This window comes from Microtus pennsylvanicus, chromosome 1, assembly GCF_037038515.1.
Source record: "Microtus pennsylvanicus isolate mMicPen1 chromosome 1, mMicPen1.hap1, whole genome shotgun sequence".
Taxonomy (NCBI): Eukaryota; Metazoa; Chordata; class Mammalia; order Rodentia; family Cricetidae; genus Microtus; species Microtus pennsylvanicus.
Window position 1 is genome coordinate 186452645 of NC_134579.1, and position 14168 is coordinate 186466812.

The following is a 14168-nucleotide window of genomic DNA, read 5'->3' on the forward strand; positions in this document are numbered from 1 at the left end:
ACTGACCCTGTTGGCAGAGGAACTGGTGAGCTTGACCTAAGGCTGTGAGAGTGAGATAGCCAATCACACTTCCCCCTTATGAATTATGTGGTGGGGAGAGCATGGGAAAGATGCCCTCCACCTTGCCCCTGCCACCTATGGTGGGCAAGGGAGCTACCCTGGCTCTTAGCAGCTGCAGCACTCGGGAAAGTGGGCCCTGCACCTCTCTTGGGCAACACAGTAGAGCTGGACCTGATGGGCCAAGTGTGGGAGATCAAAACATGAGGACATGGAAGTAGGAGAAATGGCCCCTCCCCTTGCTTATTGCTGCCAGGGGTGAGCAATGTTGGAGAGCTGAGGACAGGGGATAGCTGGCAGGCTGACCAACCCTGCAACTACTCAGGCCCAGAACCAGGGTTATGAGATGACCCACGCCAACGTCCACCCCATCCCTGATCTACAAGAACATGTGAAGGGGCCGGTCCTGCAGACCCAAGGCTGCAGGAGGATCTTCACAAAACAGGGCAACAGCAGCATATCCAAGAGGAGTCCCAGTGAGAACTCAGCATCGGTAGTGTAGCAGAAAATAGAGGCCTGGAACCAGACCAATGACTTTGTAATGAACACTTGCAAGTAAAGATATATTGACAAAAGGCTTTACTGTGTGATTCCCTGTGTCACACTGCAGGTTCCATGATGAGATTTTTTTTTCCTTTTGTCTATTTTCTTCTTTCTTTTTTCTTCAATTTTATTTTGGTTTGTTTTTTTTGGGGGGGGCATTGCAAGGGCAGAGGGTGGACATGAAGGGATTGGGAAATGAATAGGATAGAGATGCATGATATGAAAGGCTCAAAAGACACAAAAAATAGAGAGAAAGTTTAAAAAGATTGAGATGAACATCACTGTCCTATGTTTATGGAATAGCCTGAAATGTCTAGCTTCACCGAGGCATCTGGATGTTCACATCTGCTGGGGCGGGTCTATCCCTAGATATATCTGTACCCCATGTCCTGAGTCCCCCCACTATGTGATCACAACAGAATGAGAACCAAAGAAACAAATGGAATCCTAGTGACACTATGAAAATGGTTTAGATTGTGAGTCCTCTGAAAGGATTCTTAGATTCCCCATGTCTCCAACCACGCCTTGAAAACCACCGCTCTTCCACTTCTCAAGTACACCCCTAATGGATCTGACAAGGGGACATATTATTCTGCAGGCAATATTCCAGAAATCCCTCCTGAGAGAAGCAGGAATGTTTTCCTAGTGCCTCTTGACCTACTTCTTTGTTTGTTTTCATTTAGTTTTACAGGCTTTCATAAAAAACGGGGATGTATTCCAATAATATCTTCATATTGATATGATAATGACAAAAAACAAATATATCATTTCAAAAGCCCCACCTTGCCAATGTCCTTAATCATTCACTCATATCCATCCCTGATAAAGGGTGAGCCTCTTTCTCGACATGGAGTTTGACAATATATATTTACCTCTGTGCCCCTTGGTCATCCCTGGTCTCTTTCTAAAGTCACCCGAAGGCAGAAGTATTTGTAACTATAGGATGTGAACTGGAATGCATATTTAGTAATCTGGTCCCATTTTTATTTTTTGCACTCTACCTCCTTAAGGCTTAGAAAACAATACTTCAAAGTATGGTTCAGGCATGTTTTTGAATTAAAAGAAAGTGGAAAGCCTTAGGACCTTCCTCTGAAGCAAAGGCTGTCTAATTTTCTCTTCTTTTTTTCTGCCCCAAAGCATGCAAGGACTTTCTCACATTCTCTCCCCTGACAGAGTAAACATCTTCTCAATGAAATACGATCTCTTTAAGCATACTCCCTAGGAACCTCACCAAGTAACCAGGAAACATTAACCATTGGAGAGGAAAACGTACCAACAACCTTCACTATATCCAGATGGGCTCTCCATCAATTCCTACGATGATGCAATTTGCAGGATTTCTAGAGAAACTTTGTGTGTGTAAGATCACATTTTACATTGACAGCTTGCTTCCTTAACTGGGGGTAGCCATCCCTAGAGCTGAGAGCAACTTGGTCCCAATTTGTGGTTTCCCTTTGGGGCTGCTCATTTATTTCTACTAAAAATCATTTAGTATCCCCTGAAGGTGTCAATGATTCTCTGTGCTGTAGAATAATTCTTCTGTACACGGTGTGAATGTATGTCGATATGATTGGTTTAATAAACAAGTTGACTGGCCAATAACTGAACAGGATGGTTAGGTGGGAAAACCAAACTGAAAATGATGGGAAGAGGAGGGACAGAGGCAAAAAGGAGACACAAAACAGAAAGTGAGTTGGACACACAAAATGGGATAGAGGTAAAAGCCATGAGCTTCGGGACAGCATATAGGTTAATAGAAATAGGCTAAGTTGTAAGAGCTAGTTATTAACAAGCCTGAGCTATTGGCCAAGCTTTTATAACTTATATTAAGTCTCTGAGCCAATTATTTGGGAGCAGGCAGTTAGGACAGGAAAACTCTGCCTACATCTCTGGCTCTATTTCTTTCTCCCCTATTAGAGAGTATTTAGTTTCATTCATACAACCTTCTCTAAGTTGCACATATTAAAGCCTCTGATGCACACAACCACATTAAACACATGCACACACCCTTTTTCATGCCAATCTGTCCATTGTCAGTGATTGTCAGAGGACCTTCGGAAGGACATGGAGAGAATCTCTCATGTCTTCAGGGCTACATGCAGTGCTTCAATTCTGACTGTTTACTCTGTCTCTTTCAGAGGCAAAAGATTTGTGACCTTTGTTTTCTTGAAGTCCTTGGATAATAGTCCATAGTTTTGTATATTTTCTTAAAAAATTCCTTCTAAATATGAAAAAATGACTACATCTGCCATCATATTTCTTACCCTGTTTACTACTTTTACTATCATCATCATTAGTGCGGGGGAGGGGGGGTAGCATGGCCTATGTATGGAGGTCAGAGGATTATTTGGGGGAGTTACTTCTGTTCCTATGAGTTGGAGGATGGGAGATGAACTCAGGCCAGTAGACTTATTAGCACGTACATTCGCTCACTGAGCCATTTTGAAACTTTCTTTCTGCCTTACCTTTATTTCTAAACAAGAAGTAACCAGAGTAGGGAACATAAAACAGAAGAGTCATGTTTATTTTTGTATCTTAGCCTAATCAGAGCAAAATGTTGCAACTCAGACCACGATATTGTTATTAATCATAATAGTTACATATATTTTATATAAAATCACACTTATTGAAGCATAAAGATAGTATTATAACAGATTTTAAAACATTCTCATCCTTTTCTAGATGCGGTAATAAGTTCTGGGGACTAAATCTTTCTCCAAGTTAACTCAGCAAAGGATGGGAAAACTTGGATTAACAAAATCATTTCTTTTTCGGGGATCAGTTTTATTATACCAAAGAGACTCACAAAAAAAGACCTTGGTTCTGTCTCAAGAGCTGCAGTTTCCTGAGCTTATGGTGCACATAGCTAGACCACATTTCTTGATAAAATTGTCTATATTTAACATCCTTAAATGGCTGTTATTGTCATTGTGATGGTCCATCTAAGTTGACTGGATACATAATCACCTAATAGATAAGCCACTGGGCACAACTGAAAGGCTCTTCTTGATCAGGTTATTTTCCATGGGGAATCATGCCTTGAATGTGGACGATACATTCCAGCAGCATCCAAATCAAAGAAGGCCCTGGGGGAAAGCTTTACTCTCTGCAGTCCACCTGTTTCCCTCTGTGCTGCCTCTTCCCACATCTGGCAAGGTCGTCTACTGTCTTAGCTACGTTTCTATTACTGTGAAGAGATGTCATGGCCAAGGCAACTTACAGGAGTATGCCCTTAATGGGGGCAAAGCCATCGTGGTGGGGAGCATGGCCACAGGCAGGTAGGTATGGTTCAGGAACAGTAGTGGAAACCTTACTCTTATCCATAAACATGAGGCAGAAAGAGAATTAACTTGGGAATGGTGTGTACTACAGAAACCTCACATCTTACCCCCTAGTGACAATGTCTTCTTCAACAAGGCCACAAGCCCTAATCCTCCCCACTACTAATCCAAATATACAAGCCTATGGGGGCCATTCTCATTCAGTCTAGCACAGCTGCCCTATTGCCATCTCACTATCAAGTTCATCTACCCAGTCAGTACTGCTGCCTCTGCTGTTGACTCTGCTTCGTATCAACCAAATGATCTGTGAAAAACCAACGGTCTCTGGCCAGGGCTTCTCTCTAGTGTGACTCAAAGACCCGCCTGGTCTGGGACTCTGGGCCACCCTTTATCCTGTAGGGTCCAAACTAAAAAGTCCCTTTTTGTCCTTTTAGCAAAAGCCTTACTTACATCTTGTTCACAACTAAAGGGACCCAAACAAAGCAACTCTGATAGAACTTGAAGGTAGGGGCTAAAGGAGGACAGACTGCTATCGTCTGTAGCATCAGGTGGGTGCTGCTTTTCTTATTTGATGAATCCCCTCCCCCTTACCTCTGGTAAATTGTCATGGAAGCATGTTAATGTCTAATTCCTTCTCAAGGAGCCCCACGTCTCCCATTCCTCTCATTTCTCTTTCTTCTCTCAGGAGTTGGAGAGACCAAGAAGTGGATGGCTGGTGCCCACTGAGTTAAATCTTCTTTCCTGGCATCTGTAGTTCAGTGTGCATGGCCGCTGTTTGCATGTGACCATGGCCTCTCCCAGACACACTTCCTGATCCTAACCTGAGAGACTCAGTGACCAGACTTTCACTTCTTTCTGACAGTGAGTCACACTTTTACGTCATGGCAAGCCTAGAGCCAAGTTTAGTCTATGAGTTCCCTTCTGAGGACAGGTTCAACCTGGTCAACTGATTTATTGGTCCCAACAATGGAAGGGACTCTAAAGCAAAACTGGGTTCCAATTTCATGAGCCACTTCACCTTTATTCTTGGGGTGTGCCTAAGAACGTTTGCTTCAGGACTCTTGCAGACAATTGGGTGGTCCATCACCCATAGAGGAAACATTCTGAATGGATGTTGCCCCTTAATGACCCTCCATGGGTTGTACATTCTTCATTTACTCTAACTCATCCCTGAGATGTACTCTTCAAAATTAGTGTAAATTCTGGGTTTAAAATCTCATAAGTGGCTTCTCTTCTTTTGCAGTAATATGTGACCTTTGTAGACTCTCAGAAGACAATTTACTGGCCCCTTAATGTCATGTTGACTCACAATATCATTCTATATCTCTGACATTGTTAAAGAAAGAACTCCAAGATTCCTATATTCAGGTCTTCATGAACTTGTCATAGGACTATCCCTTGTAGGAAAGATGCGGTAAATTCTTTCTAGATCTCCTCTAACAGTAGCTTGCCTTCCTTAAACCCAGCCCCAAATGAAAATCTTGAGGATTCCCCTTTGGATGCATCCAAGTTCCTGCTCAACCTAGAGCCTAACTCCCCTCTCTGGGTCACCAGCCACCCAACCATTCATGTGGTAAGCCTCTGCCTTTCCCATCCCAACTCCTCTCCTGCCTTTAGTTCCACCCTTTGTCTATGGAACCTTCTTCCCATCTGCCTTTTCTCTTTACCCAGATGTACTCTATCCCTCCCACACTGACTTCTGGACTTCTTTTAGGAGGTCAGGGAACAACTAGAAGCCATACTCATTCCGTAGGAAAGCATTCTCCCCTTTTTGATGTGACTGATGGGGTTATCGTGACACCATCTGGATTCATGCCCTTTTCTCTGTGTCTGATGTATCTCAAATCTAGCTCAAACAAATGTTAACTAGATAAGATGTCTACCTTCATTAAATGCAAATGTCTGTGACCCTTGACCTCACCTGGCAAGACATTTTTTAATATTTATTTATTTATTTTTATTATGTATACAATATTTTATCTGTATGTATGCCTGCAGGCCAGAAGAGGGCACCAGACCTCATTACAGGTGGTTGTGAGCCACCATGTGGTTGCTGGGAATTGAACTCAGGACAATACTCTTAACCGCTGAGCCATCTCTCCAGCCCCTGGCAAGACATTTCTATCATTCTGATCCACCTAATATACTCTTAAGATAGAATAGGAATTTCACCTTTAGCAGGTTTAGAAGCCTTAATCCAGGCACAGCCAGACCAGACTTCATTGTGGTTAGTAACTGGATACAGAATCATGCTAGTCATAACAGGCCGGGGGTAGAGAAGATGATAGGGGAAGGACCTGCCAGAACTACATGATTGCCTGTGTCTTAGGAAGAATAAAAAAGACTGCTATCTATGCTGTTAGCTTATAACAAATTACAAGAGCTAGCACAACCACTTTCAGAAATCCTTCCCACAGGACTAGAGAAACACTCAAATCTCATTGGCCTGGCTCTTATCGAGTCTTCCTCCTGTCTCCACTTGCTGTCAATCAAGCTACAAGGCCCACCCCTCTGATCCTCTTGGAGTCCTTCTTTTTCCTTTTCTGTAAGGGCAAGGCCAAGCCTATGCTTTGACACCTTTAGACCCTAATGAAGAGCCAAGAGCCTTTTCCTTGCCTTTCTAAACATAACGACGTACTTTCACAGGCTTAGCTCATTCCTTTCCCTCCCTTCCCACCCTAAAAGCCCCAACTCAGAGGGCAATCATCTTAAACCCTTTCCTTCTGAGATAATTCTGAAGCCATTGCTCAGCTAGCATGATTATTTCTCTTAAGTTATGGCCTGTTCACAGGCCCTTCCTGCAGCATCACTGGGCACCTACGCTGGGCCTAGGACTTCTCATCTTCACAATTGCTAGTCCACACCTCCCATCTGTCTTCCTGAAATCACGTTATGGTATCCCTTTTAACCATTGTGACTTTGGGGATCTGCCCTACTCCTATTTGTAAACTGACATTTCCTTTCCCGACTGCCTGATCCCACATAACCGACTCAGAGACCAAATATGAATTATAAATGCCTGGCCGATAGCTCGGGCTTTTTACTAGCTCTTACATTTAAATTAACCCATATTTCTATTTATGCTTTGCTGTGGGACCCATGGCTTGTTACCTCATTATTTACACATTCTGCTTGTTTGGCTGACTGGCTGGCGTCTCTTCTGACTCCTCTCTCCTTTTCATCATCCTCAGTTTGGTTTTCCTGACTAACTTCCTGCCCCACTACCGCCGTGTCGGCTTTATATAAACCAGTGATTATATATGTATATTCATAGTGTAAAAAAGGATTGTTCCATAGCACCTACTTCCACATCTTATAACCAACTCCCCTGTTACCTTTTCCACAGTCTCATCAAACAATACAACTCAGTCTTCACAAAGGACTGCAGGATTGGCCTGTGCTTAACTCCCAGATGAACTGGCAGCACCTGCCCAGTCATTCCATTTGTGAAGTCATCATCTACCCTTCAACCTTAATCAAATACATATCCCCTGGCTTCTCTAAGATGCTAATTGTGACTTTTCTGCCTTTCGCTTCTAAGCATATCCGTAGCACCTGCCAGGACCCTACTACACCTCTTCAGCTCCAAAATGACCCCATAAGACAAGTATTCACACTTTGTGAATGATTTTACTCTGTTTATCTGTCAGGGAAAGAAAGATAGAGGCAAAAGACCCAAAACAAAAGCGGAATTCTCACATATTGACAGCTAGGCCATGACTGCTTTGGATCAGAACCCAATGACTTAAAGTGCCATATAAAAATACCTGAAGCCTGTATTCTAAAGATTCTGTGACACATTGCCTAGATGGCCAGTATCAAAAAAAAGTAATTTGCAGTAAAATATATAACTTGACCAAGACAGTGAGTTGCCTACCTAAGTCTATCTAGATATGGCCCATGCACATAGTATTACCCATACATGAGCTAAGACCAAGTAACTGTTCCCTTAACCACTATTTTACAGCAACAAAATTAGCCAGGTGGTGGTGGCACATGCCTTTAATCCTAGCACCCAGGAGGCAGAGAGACAGGTGAATCTCTGTGAGTTTGAGGCCAGCCTGGTCTACAGTGAGTTCCAGAACAAGCTCCAAAAGCTACAGAGAAACCCTGTCTCAAAAAACAAAAACAAAAATCAAAAACAAACAAAAAGCATTCTCTTTCAGTGGTGTGATTGCCTCTCTTTGGAAACTCACCCTCTACCTCTCCTGCAGCCTGCTTCAAAAAATTCTCTCCTTGTCTTCTCAGGCCCTTAGTAAATTCCTTCTCCCGCTCATGCCACCAACCTTCCAGATAGCATTTGACATGGCAAAAACATTTTCCAGTACATGTTCTAAAACACAATTGGTGTATTTCTGGAGAATGACTTCAAATACAACCCATTAAAAACAAATAGAACGTTGTTTTGAAAACTCTTTTTTTCCTTAATTCTCAAATCTCACTCTTCTTCATCCGTGTTATCTCCATGTTAAATATAAGAAATGTGATTCTAATCAGCGGGTTCCTTTCCCTGCTGCAGAGGTGGTAAAGAAGTCATCAGTACTACAGTAAATGGCCAAGCTATTAATACTGTGTAATAGCCCTGTCCATCAGCAGCTGTTCAGCTGAAGTGACTGTGACTGCTGGCTGTGGTTTAGCTGAAAGTAGTAATTATTAGGAGTGCCTGATGTCCAGGAACAAAGAACCCTGACAATGCCTAAAGGCAGAGAGAAACTGGTTGGCCAACTGTACCACAATGCCCCTCCCCACACTCAGGAGAAACACTCCAGGGAGAAAGACCTCTCTCTCTGTATCCAGCCTAATTGCCATCCTTTTAAGGGCTACTGATTTAATTTTCACTATTCATGTAAACTGCCATCCTTCATGATTTGCATAAAGAAGAATAGAATTGATTCATTTCTTTCTGATTTCTCTCTAAAGATTAAGTCTCAGAACATCTTAGGTGTTGTTTTCTGATTGTTTAGTGAATGACATACAGCAAAGCAACAACAGGCAATGAAGGTTGGTGGGGATGGGAGAGGAGGGAAGGAGTCTTGATATGTGTCCTAGGCTACCCTAGAATGCAGAATCATTCTACCTTAGCCTTCTGAGTGCCAACTCAGACTATAACCATGCTCAACCACACCTGGATTTACACAGAAAAGCAGTGAGCAAATGAACAAACGTCATTTATTTACACAGAATTTGCCTGAACAAAATTAGAAGAAAACCATATTGGCAAAGTTCATAAGTAGCTTCGAATACTAAGCTGCATCACTTCCACCAAAAATAGATGGCTAAGCTGAACTCTTGTCTCTTTGGGATTTTGTCATTTTTGTGGCTTTTGTTTTGCCTTAAAAGTTCTTCATTCTATGTCAACATCACTACAAGAATAAAGAGACAGGCAGACGCTGCCATGAGGTTTACTAAGAAGTTAGGGAAGGCACAAAGATGACTTGGGAGCAGTGATGGGGGACTGCGGTGGCAAGTAGCAGGCGTCCATTCTCTTCCTAGGCACAGACACAGGACCCATGAAACAGTGGTCGTAGTAGATGCAGCTCTTCTTTAGAGCATTGGCTCCTGGTAGACTTGGCTCCTGTTTCTTCCTCAGGTCAACCAGTTCCTCCTAACATACAGACATAACAACTAGCCAGATTGGAACAAGACATTCCATTTTTTTTAAGGTTATCTTCCAAGAATGAAGATATGCAGAATAGGGCTAGACATAAAAATTCCAGGATCATGAGATATTGGTTCAAAGAATATCAAGTGAAGTTTGTCTATCTACTCAACTCATCTCGTCACCAGGACTCCAATCCATTGACACCAGGATCCACGAGTCTTTTCTTCAGGATTCCTTACTCTTTTGGTTTTGGCAGCTGAACAGCCACCTGGAAAATAAACACCAGCAGCTGTTTTGCATTCTGTGCAAAACTCTGCAGGGTGATCTGTCCTCCAGCTGCCATGACTCAACTGCATTTCTTGGTACTTTTTTTTTCCCTTGTGGGAGCTGGTATCATCTCGCCAGTACAGACTTCCCTCAGCCCTTACTGCATCCTGCACTCTGGGGCCAGCCTTCTCAAACTTGTGTTTCTACCTCTCAACTCTGTGGGTCTTGGAACAAAACTACGTTTCTCTTCGTCTTCACCTCCCTAGGCTGAAGGACTATTCGCCATCACAGGCACTTGTGAGCTTTCCAACATTTATTCTAGAATTCAGCCTTTCTAAGATAGCAGAACCCACTGAATTTCCAAAGTTTTTTATTTAGTTGCTTAAAAACTACACAGAAAGTAGAGACGTGAAAAGCGGCCAGCAGAGAAGCGAGAGAAGTGAGAAATTTTAACACTGACAAAAGCATTGTCCTATGTCTCTGTGACTCTTCTCCCTAATTCTCGATTGAAAGTAGGCTTCCTAAAGGGAACAGAAGCATACACAAGGGGGAGCTGATATGATGCCCGCACTGTAACTAGTGCTAAGTTGTAAGAAAGACTTGGCCTGTTGTTTGTAAAATAGGCATGCCGGCGTGCTGTTCTGCTTCCTCAGTCTGTATAATAAAAACTATCCCTTGGATGTCTTCTTCTGAGCTGAGCACCTTTATCAGAGATAGCCATTTAGTCAAGCTCTCAGTCCTGTAGCATGAGGCAGAGGATAAAATACACCCACAACCAGATGTAGGTAGAATATTCCAGCTCTTCCTGAACTATACCGGTCTGACAACTCTCCAGTGTGAGCATCTAAGTCATGACCCCTGTGGTAGTTAGTTCCTAACACAGATGAAAACCCTGTGGTAGCTACTACACCTTCCACAGTGAGAATTTCACTTCCTCTCTCAAGTCACTGTTACTGAACACTCATGCTCAACCATGATGATGATTGAGTGATGCCACCCATACTCAAACATTACCCAGATTCAGATTATTTGAGGACGCCTACATAGCTCCTTCCTATGCCTCCATGTAGATCCACTAACCTCCTGCTATTCAAGGTGATGTAACAGGAAGATGCACAGCCTCTTCCACCATCTGAAGACACAAAGAGAAGGTGCCCCCCCCAACAACACTCACCCCCTTTTATGGCATGGTCTTGCTGTATTGTCTAGACTGGTGTGGAACAGGCCCTTTCTGCCTCAGCCTCAGAGTGCTGGGATCATAGGTGTAGGCCACCATGCCTGACCCTGAAAGTATTCTGATCTTATATTTATCAACATTTTGAACTGTAAGAAGACTGTCTTTTATAAGCCACCCAGTTGAGGGTGTTTAACGATATCAATGTATGAAGACCCCCTTCCTGACACCCTTTCCTCCCTGGGTCTCTTTCTCCCAGCCTTCTAGAGTTTTGTCTTAAACTCATCATTAAAGCTTTTCTCATGAGACAGAGCCTGGCTTCCTCACAAGTCTCTAGGCTTGTTCTCTTCCATACCTGTACAATGGCTTTAAAGATGTGATCAGTGTCCAAAGCTTTAACCAATCTTGCATCCATTAATTTTCACAGCACTTTGAAATTACATTTTTTTCCTCTCTAGTTTTTAAATTTATGCTCCTACTTTGCCTCTGGGGAGACTATGAAGTTATCAAAAACACTTTCAGAGGGTCCAGGTGGTGGTGGCACACACCTTTAATCCCAGTACTCAGGAGGCAGAGGCAGGGGGATCTCTGTGAGTTTGCGGCTAGCCTGGTCTACAAGAGCTATTTCCAGGACAGTTTCCAAAGCTACCGAGAAACCCTATATCAAAAAACAAACAAACAAACAAACAAAAAAGCACTTTCAAAGAAGACTCAGAGAGAAAAATCACTAACAAAGACGAAAGGCCATTCCACCTGCTGACATTCCCAAACTCAACATCTAAAGCCCCTACCACAACTTTCATTAGTTCTCAAAATCTCAAAGTTCAATTTTCCATCATCTGTTAAACAGAGATGAACACAAAACAGGTAACCAAGGTGAAAAATTTCCTCAAGGGGCAGAGGACACAGTTCAGGTGACAGATAGCTTGCTGAGAACACACAGAGCCTTGGATTTGGTCTTCAACACTGCATAAAAACCAGGCATGATTGATGGTGCATGCCTACAATCCCAACACTTCAAAGTATTTTTAAGTATTCAAATTTAAAGTAGAAAAACCATCCTGTACCTAGGGAAACTATAGGGTTATTAAACAAAGCTTCCAGTAGCCAGGCAAACACTGCAAGGAAACACTAAAAGTAAAAAGATATCTATAGTTGTGTTAGACGAGTGGTTCTCAACCTGTGGGTCCCAATCCCCTTTGAGGATTGAACATCCCTTTCATCAGGGTTGCATATCCGGTATCCTGCATATCAGATATTTATATTATAATTTATAACTAGCAAAACTACAGTTAGGAAGTAAAAACGAAAATAATTGTATGGCTGGGGGTAACCATAACATGAGGAACTGCATTAAAGGATGACAGCATTAGGAAGATTGAGAAGCACTGGGGTTAGACTCTAAAAAGAGGAAGAATGTATATGGAGTAGTGTTGCCCAGTGGTAAAACTGGGCAGTTCATGCTGTGAGACAAAAAATGTGTGTGGGGGGGAGTGCTGTGGGACAATGGTCTGTACCCTGTCAATTGTATTTTATAAAACGTTGATTGGTCAGTAGCCAGGCAGGAAGTAGAAGAGGGGCAATGAAAAGAGGAGAATTCTGGGAGAGGAAAAAGTCAGTCTGCAGTCATCATCCAGACACAGAGGAGCAAGATGTGACTGCCTAGCCAAAAAAAGGTTCCAAACCACGTGGCTAACATAAGTTAACAAGAGGCCTGAGCTAATAGGTCAATCAGTTTATAATTAACGTAGACCCCTGTGTGTTCCTTTGGGACTAAATGGCTGCGAGACCAGGCTTGAAAGAAACCCCAGTCAATATGTCCAGAACATCAGCAACACTGTGGCAAATGCATATGAGGAAGAAAGCAGACTGCATCCAGAGGGCTGTAACCATAATTTTATTGGTGGTTCCAAATGACCTTCAAATATCTTAAAACACAGATGAGCAGGGCATGTTTATAGGGCAAGTGCCAACATCAGCTCTACTTAGAAGTAGAGAGGGTAGAGAAATAACTTTCAGCTTAAAAAAAGAGAGAGAAAAGTAGACAACCTTAAAAATAATCCACTTGTGTTTCCTTCAAAGTGTGCTCAGCAGCCAGTCACAAAGTACATGTTGTGACTACTTCAAGACAGTTTTTCCTTTTAAATGGAAAATGATAAGGAAAAAAAAATTCAGATGTCCTAAATTTAATCAGAAAACTAGAGAATGGAAAGGAAGAGTGATTGGGGGAGATATTAGAAAAGCTATAGCTGAAAATGAGAGCCTTACACATTTATGAATCTATGGCAAAACTCTCATACAAGTCCATTGGGTCCCAGGTACCCCGTGCACTACCACATTCTGCTTTCTATTTCAACCAGAAGCAATCGGTACATCTGCTTATGAACTGTCTTCTTACCCCAAGGCTTCCCCACTTCCTTATCCAGGCCCTCATACCTCCAGCCAATGTAGGTTCAAAAACCAACTTACACTTTTTGTCTCTAAATTTTCCTTATGCAAATACTCCTAGCTTTAAGTCCAGTGGACATTTTTTTCACCTGCTACATAACCTTGCTGCTTAAAAGCAAACTATCTTACCCCAGAAACTGATCCTTCCTTGGGCTAGAATCTAACTGTCCAATAGACCCTTTAATTTGAATGATACCTCCATCTGGAAAGTTTGGTTTCATAATGCTACATAAGCCCATTTTTCTTAACATGATTTGGATCCTGAGCTGATCCAAGAGATAAAAACACAGGCAGCCTTAAAGGTCTATAAAGGATAAAACAATGGCACAGGGAATAAATGTCTTTTTCCAATTAAAAAATATAATGAAGATATGGGGGAGTGAGGACTTGCTTATCATTTAATAATAATAATAATAAATAAGTAGGAACAGGAAAACAAGCATTTTTAGTAAAAGACAGTAATTTTCCTTTAGAAGGTCACCAAGAGTATCCTAACAGGGAGAGGGGTACCTCTAGCAGGAAGACCTAAAAGCTCCAGGAGGGAGAAAAGAAAATGCTAAAGGGGGATAAAACAGAAATGTCTAGCATAATTGATGTTACTCCTGGCTAGAGGCATGCCATGCCATTTAGCACACAGTTTCTGAAAACATGGGTCACATGAGGTCTGAACCCTGTACCTGCATGCTGTGTTGGGGGGGGGGGATGAGGGCAAGGAAGGGAAAGAGGGAGCAAGGGAGGGAGGGAGGGAGGGAAGAAGAGAGAGAAAGAGCACATTCGACACAGTCAGGGCTACATA

The 14168-nt window shown here is 42.5% G+C and overlaps 1 protein-coding gene across 4 annotated transcripts in view; it reads right to left on the bottom strand.

Annotated features, from left to right (window-relative positions):
• The window catches only part of Arhgap18 (Rho GTPase activating protein 18), a 210875-nt gene that overhangs the window by 70350 nt on the left and 126357 nt on the right, over nucleotides 1-14168 (bottom strand). Inside the window, exon 1 of one of the 4 annotated variants that reach the window (XM_075946904.1) lies at nucleotides 4473-4563. The exons of the other annotated variants lie outside the window; for them this stretch is intronic. Within the exon in view, the coding sequence (XP_075803019.1) occupies nucleotides 4473-4489 (17 nt within the window). The 5' untranslated portion in view covers nucleotides 4490-4563. Of the gene's footprint in view, nucleotides 1-4472; nucleotides 4564-14168 lie in introns of those variants that run through there. 4 annotated transcript variants of the gene reach the window in all.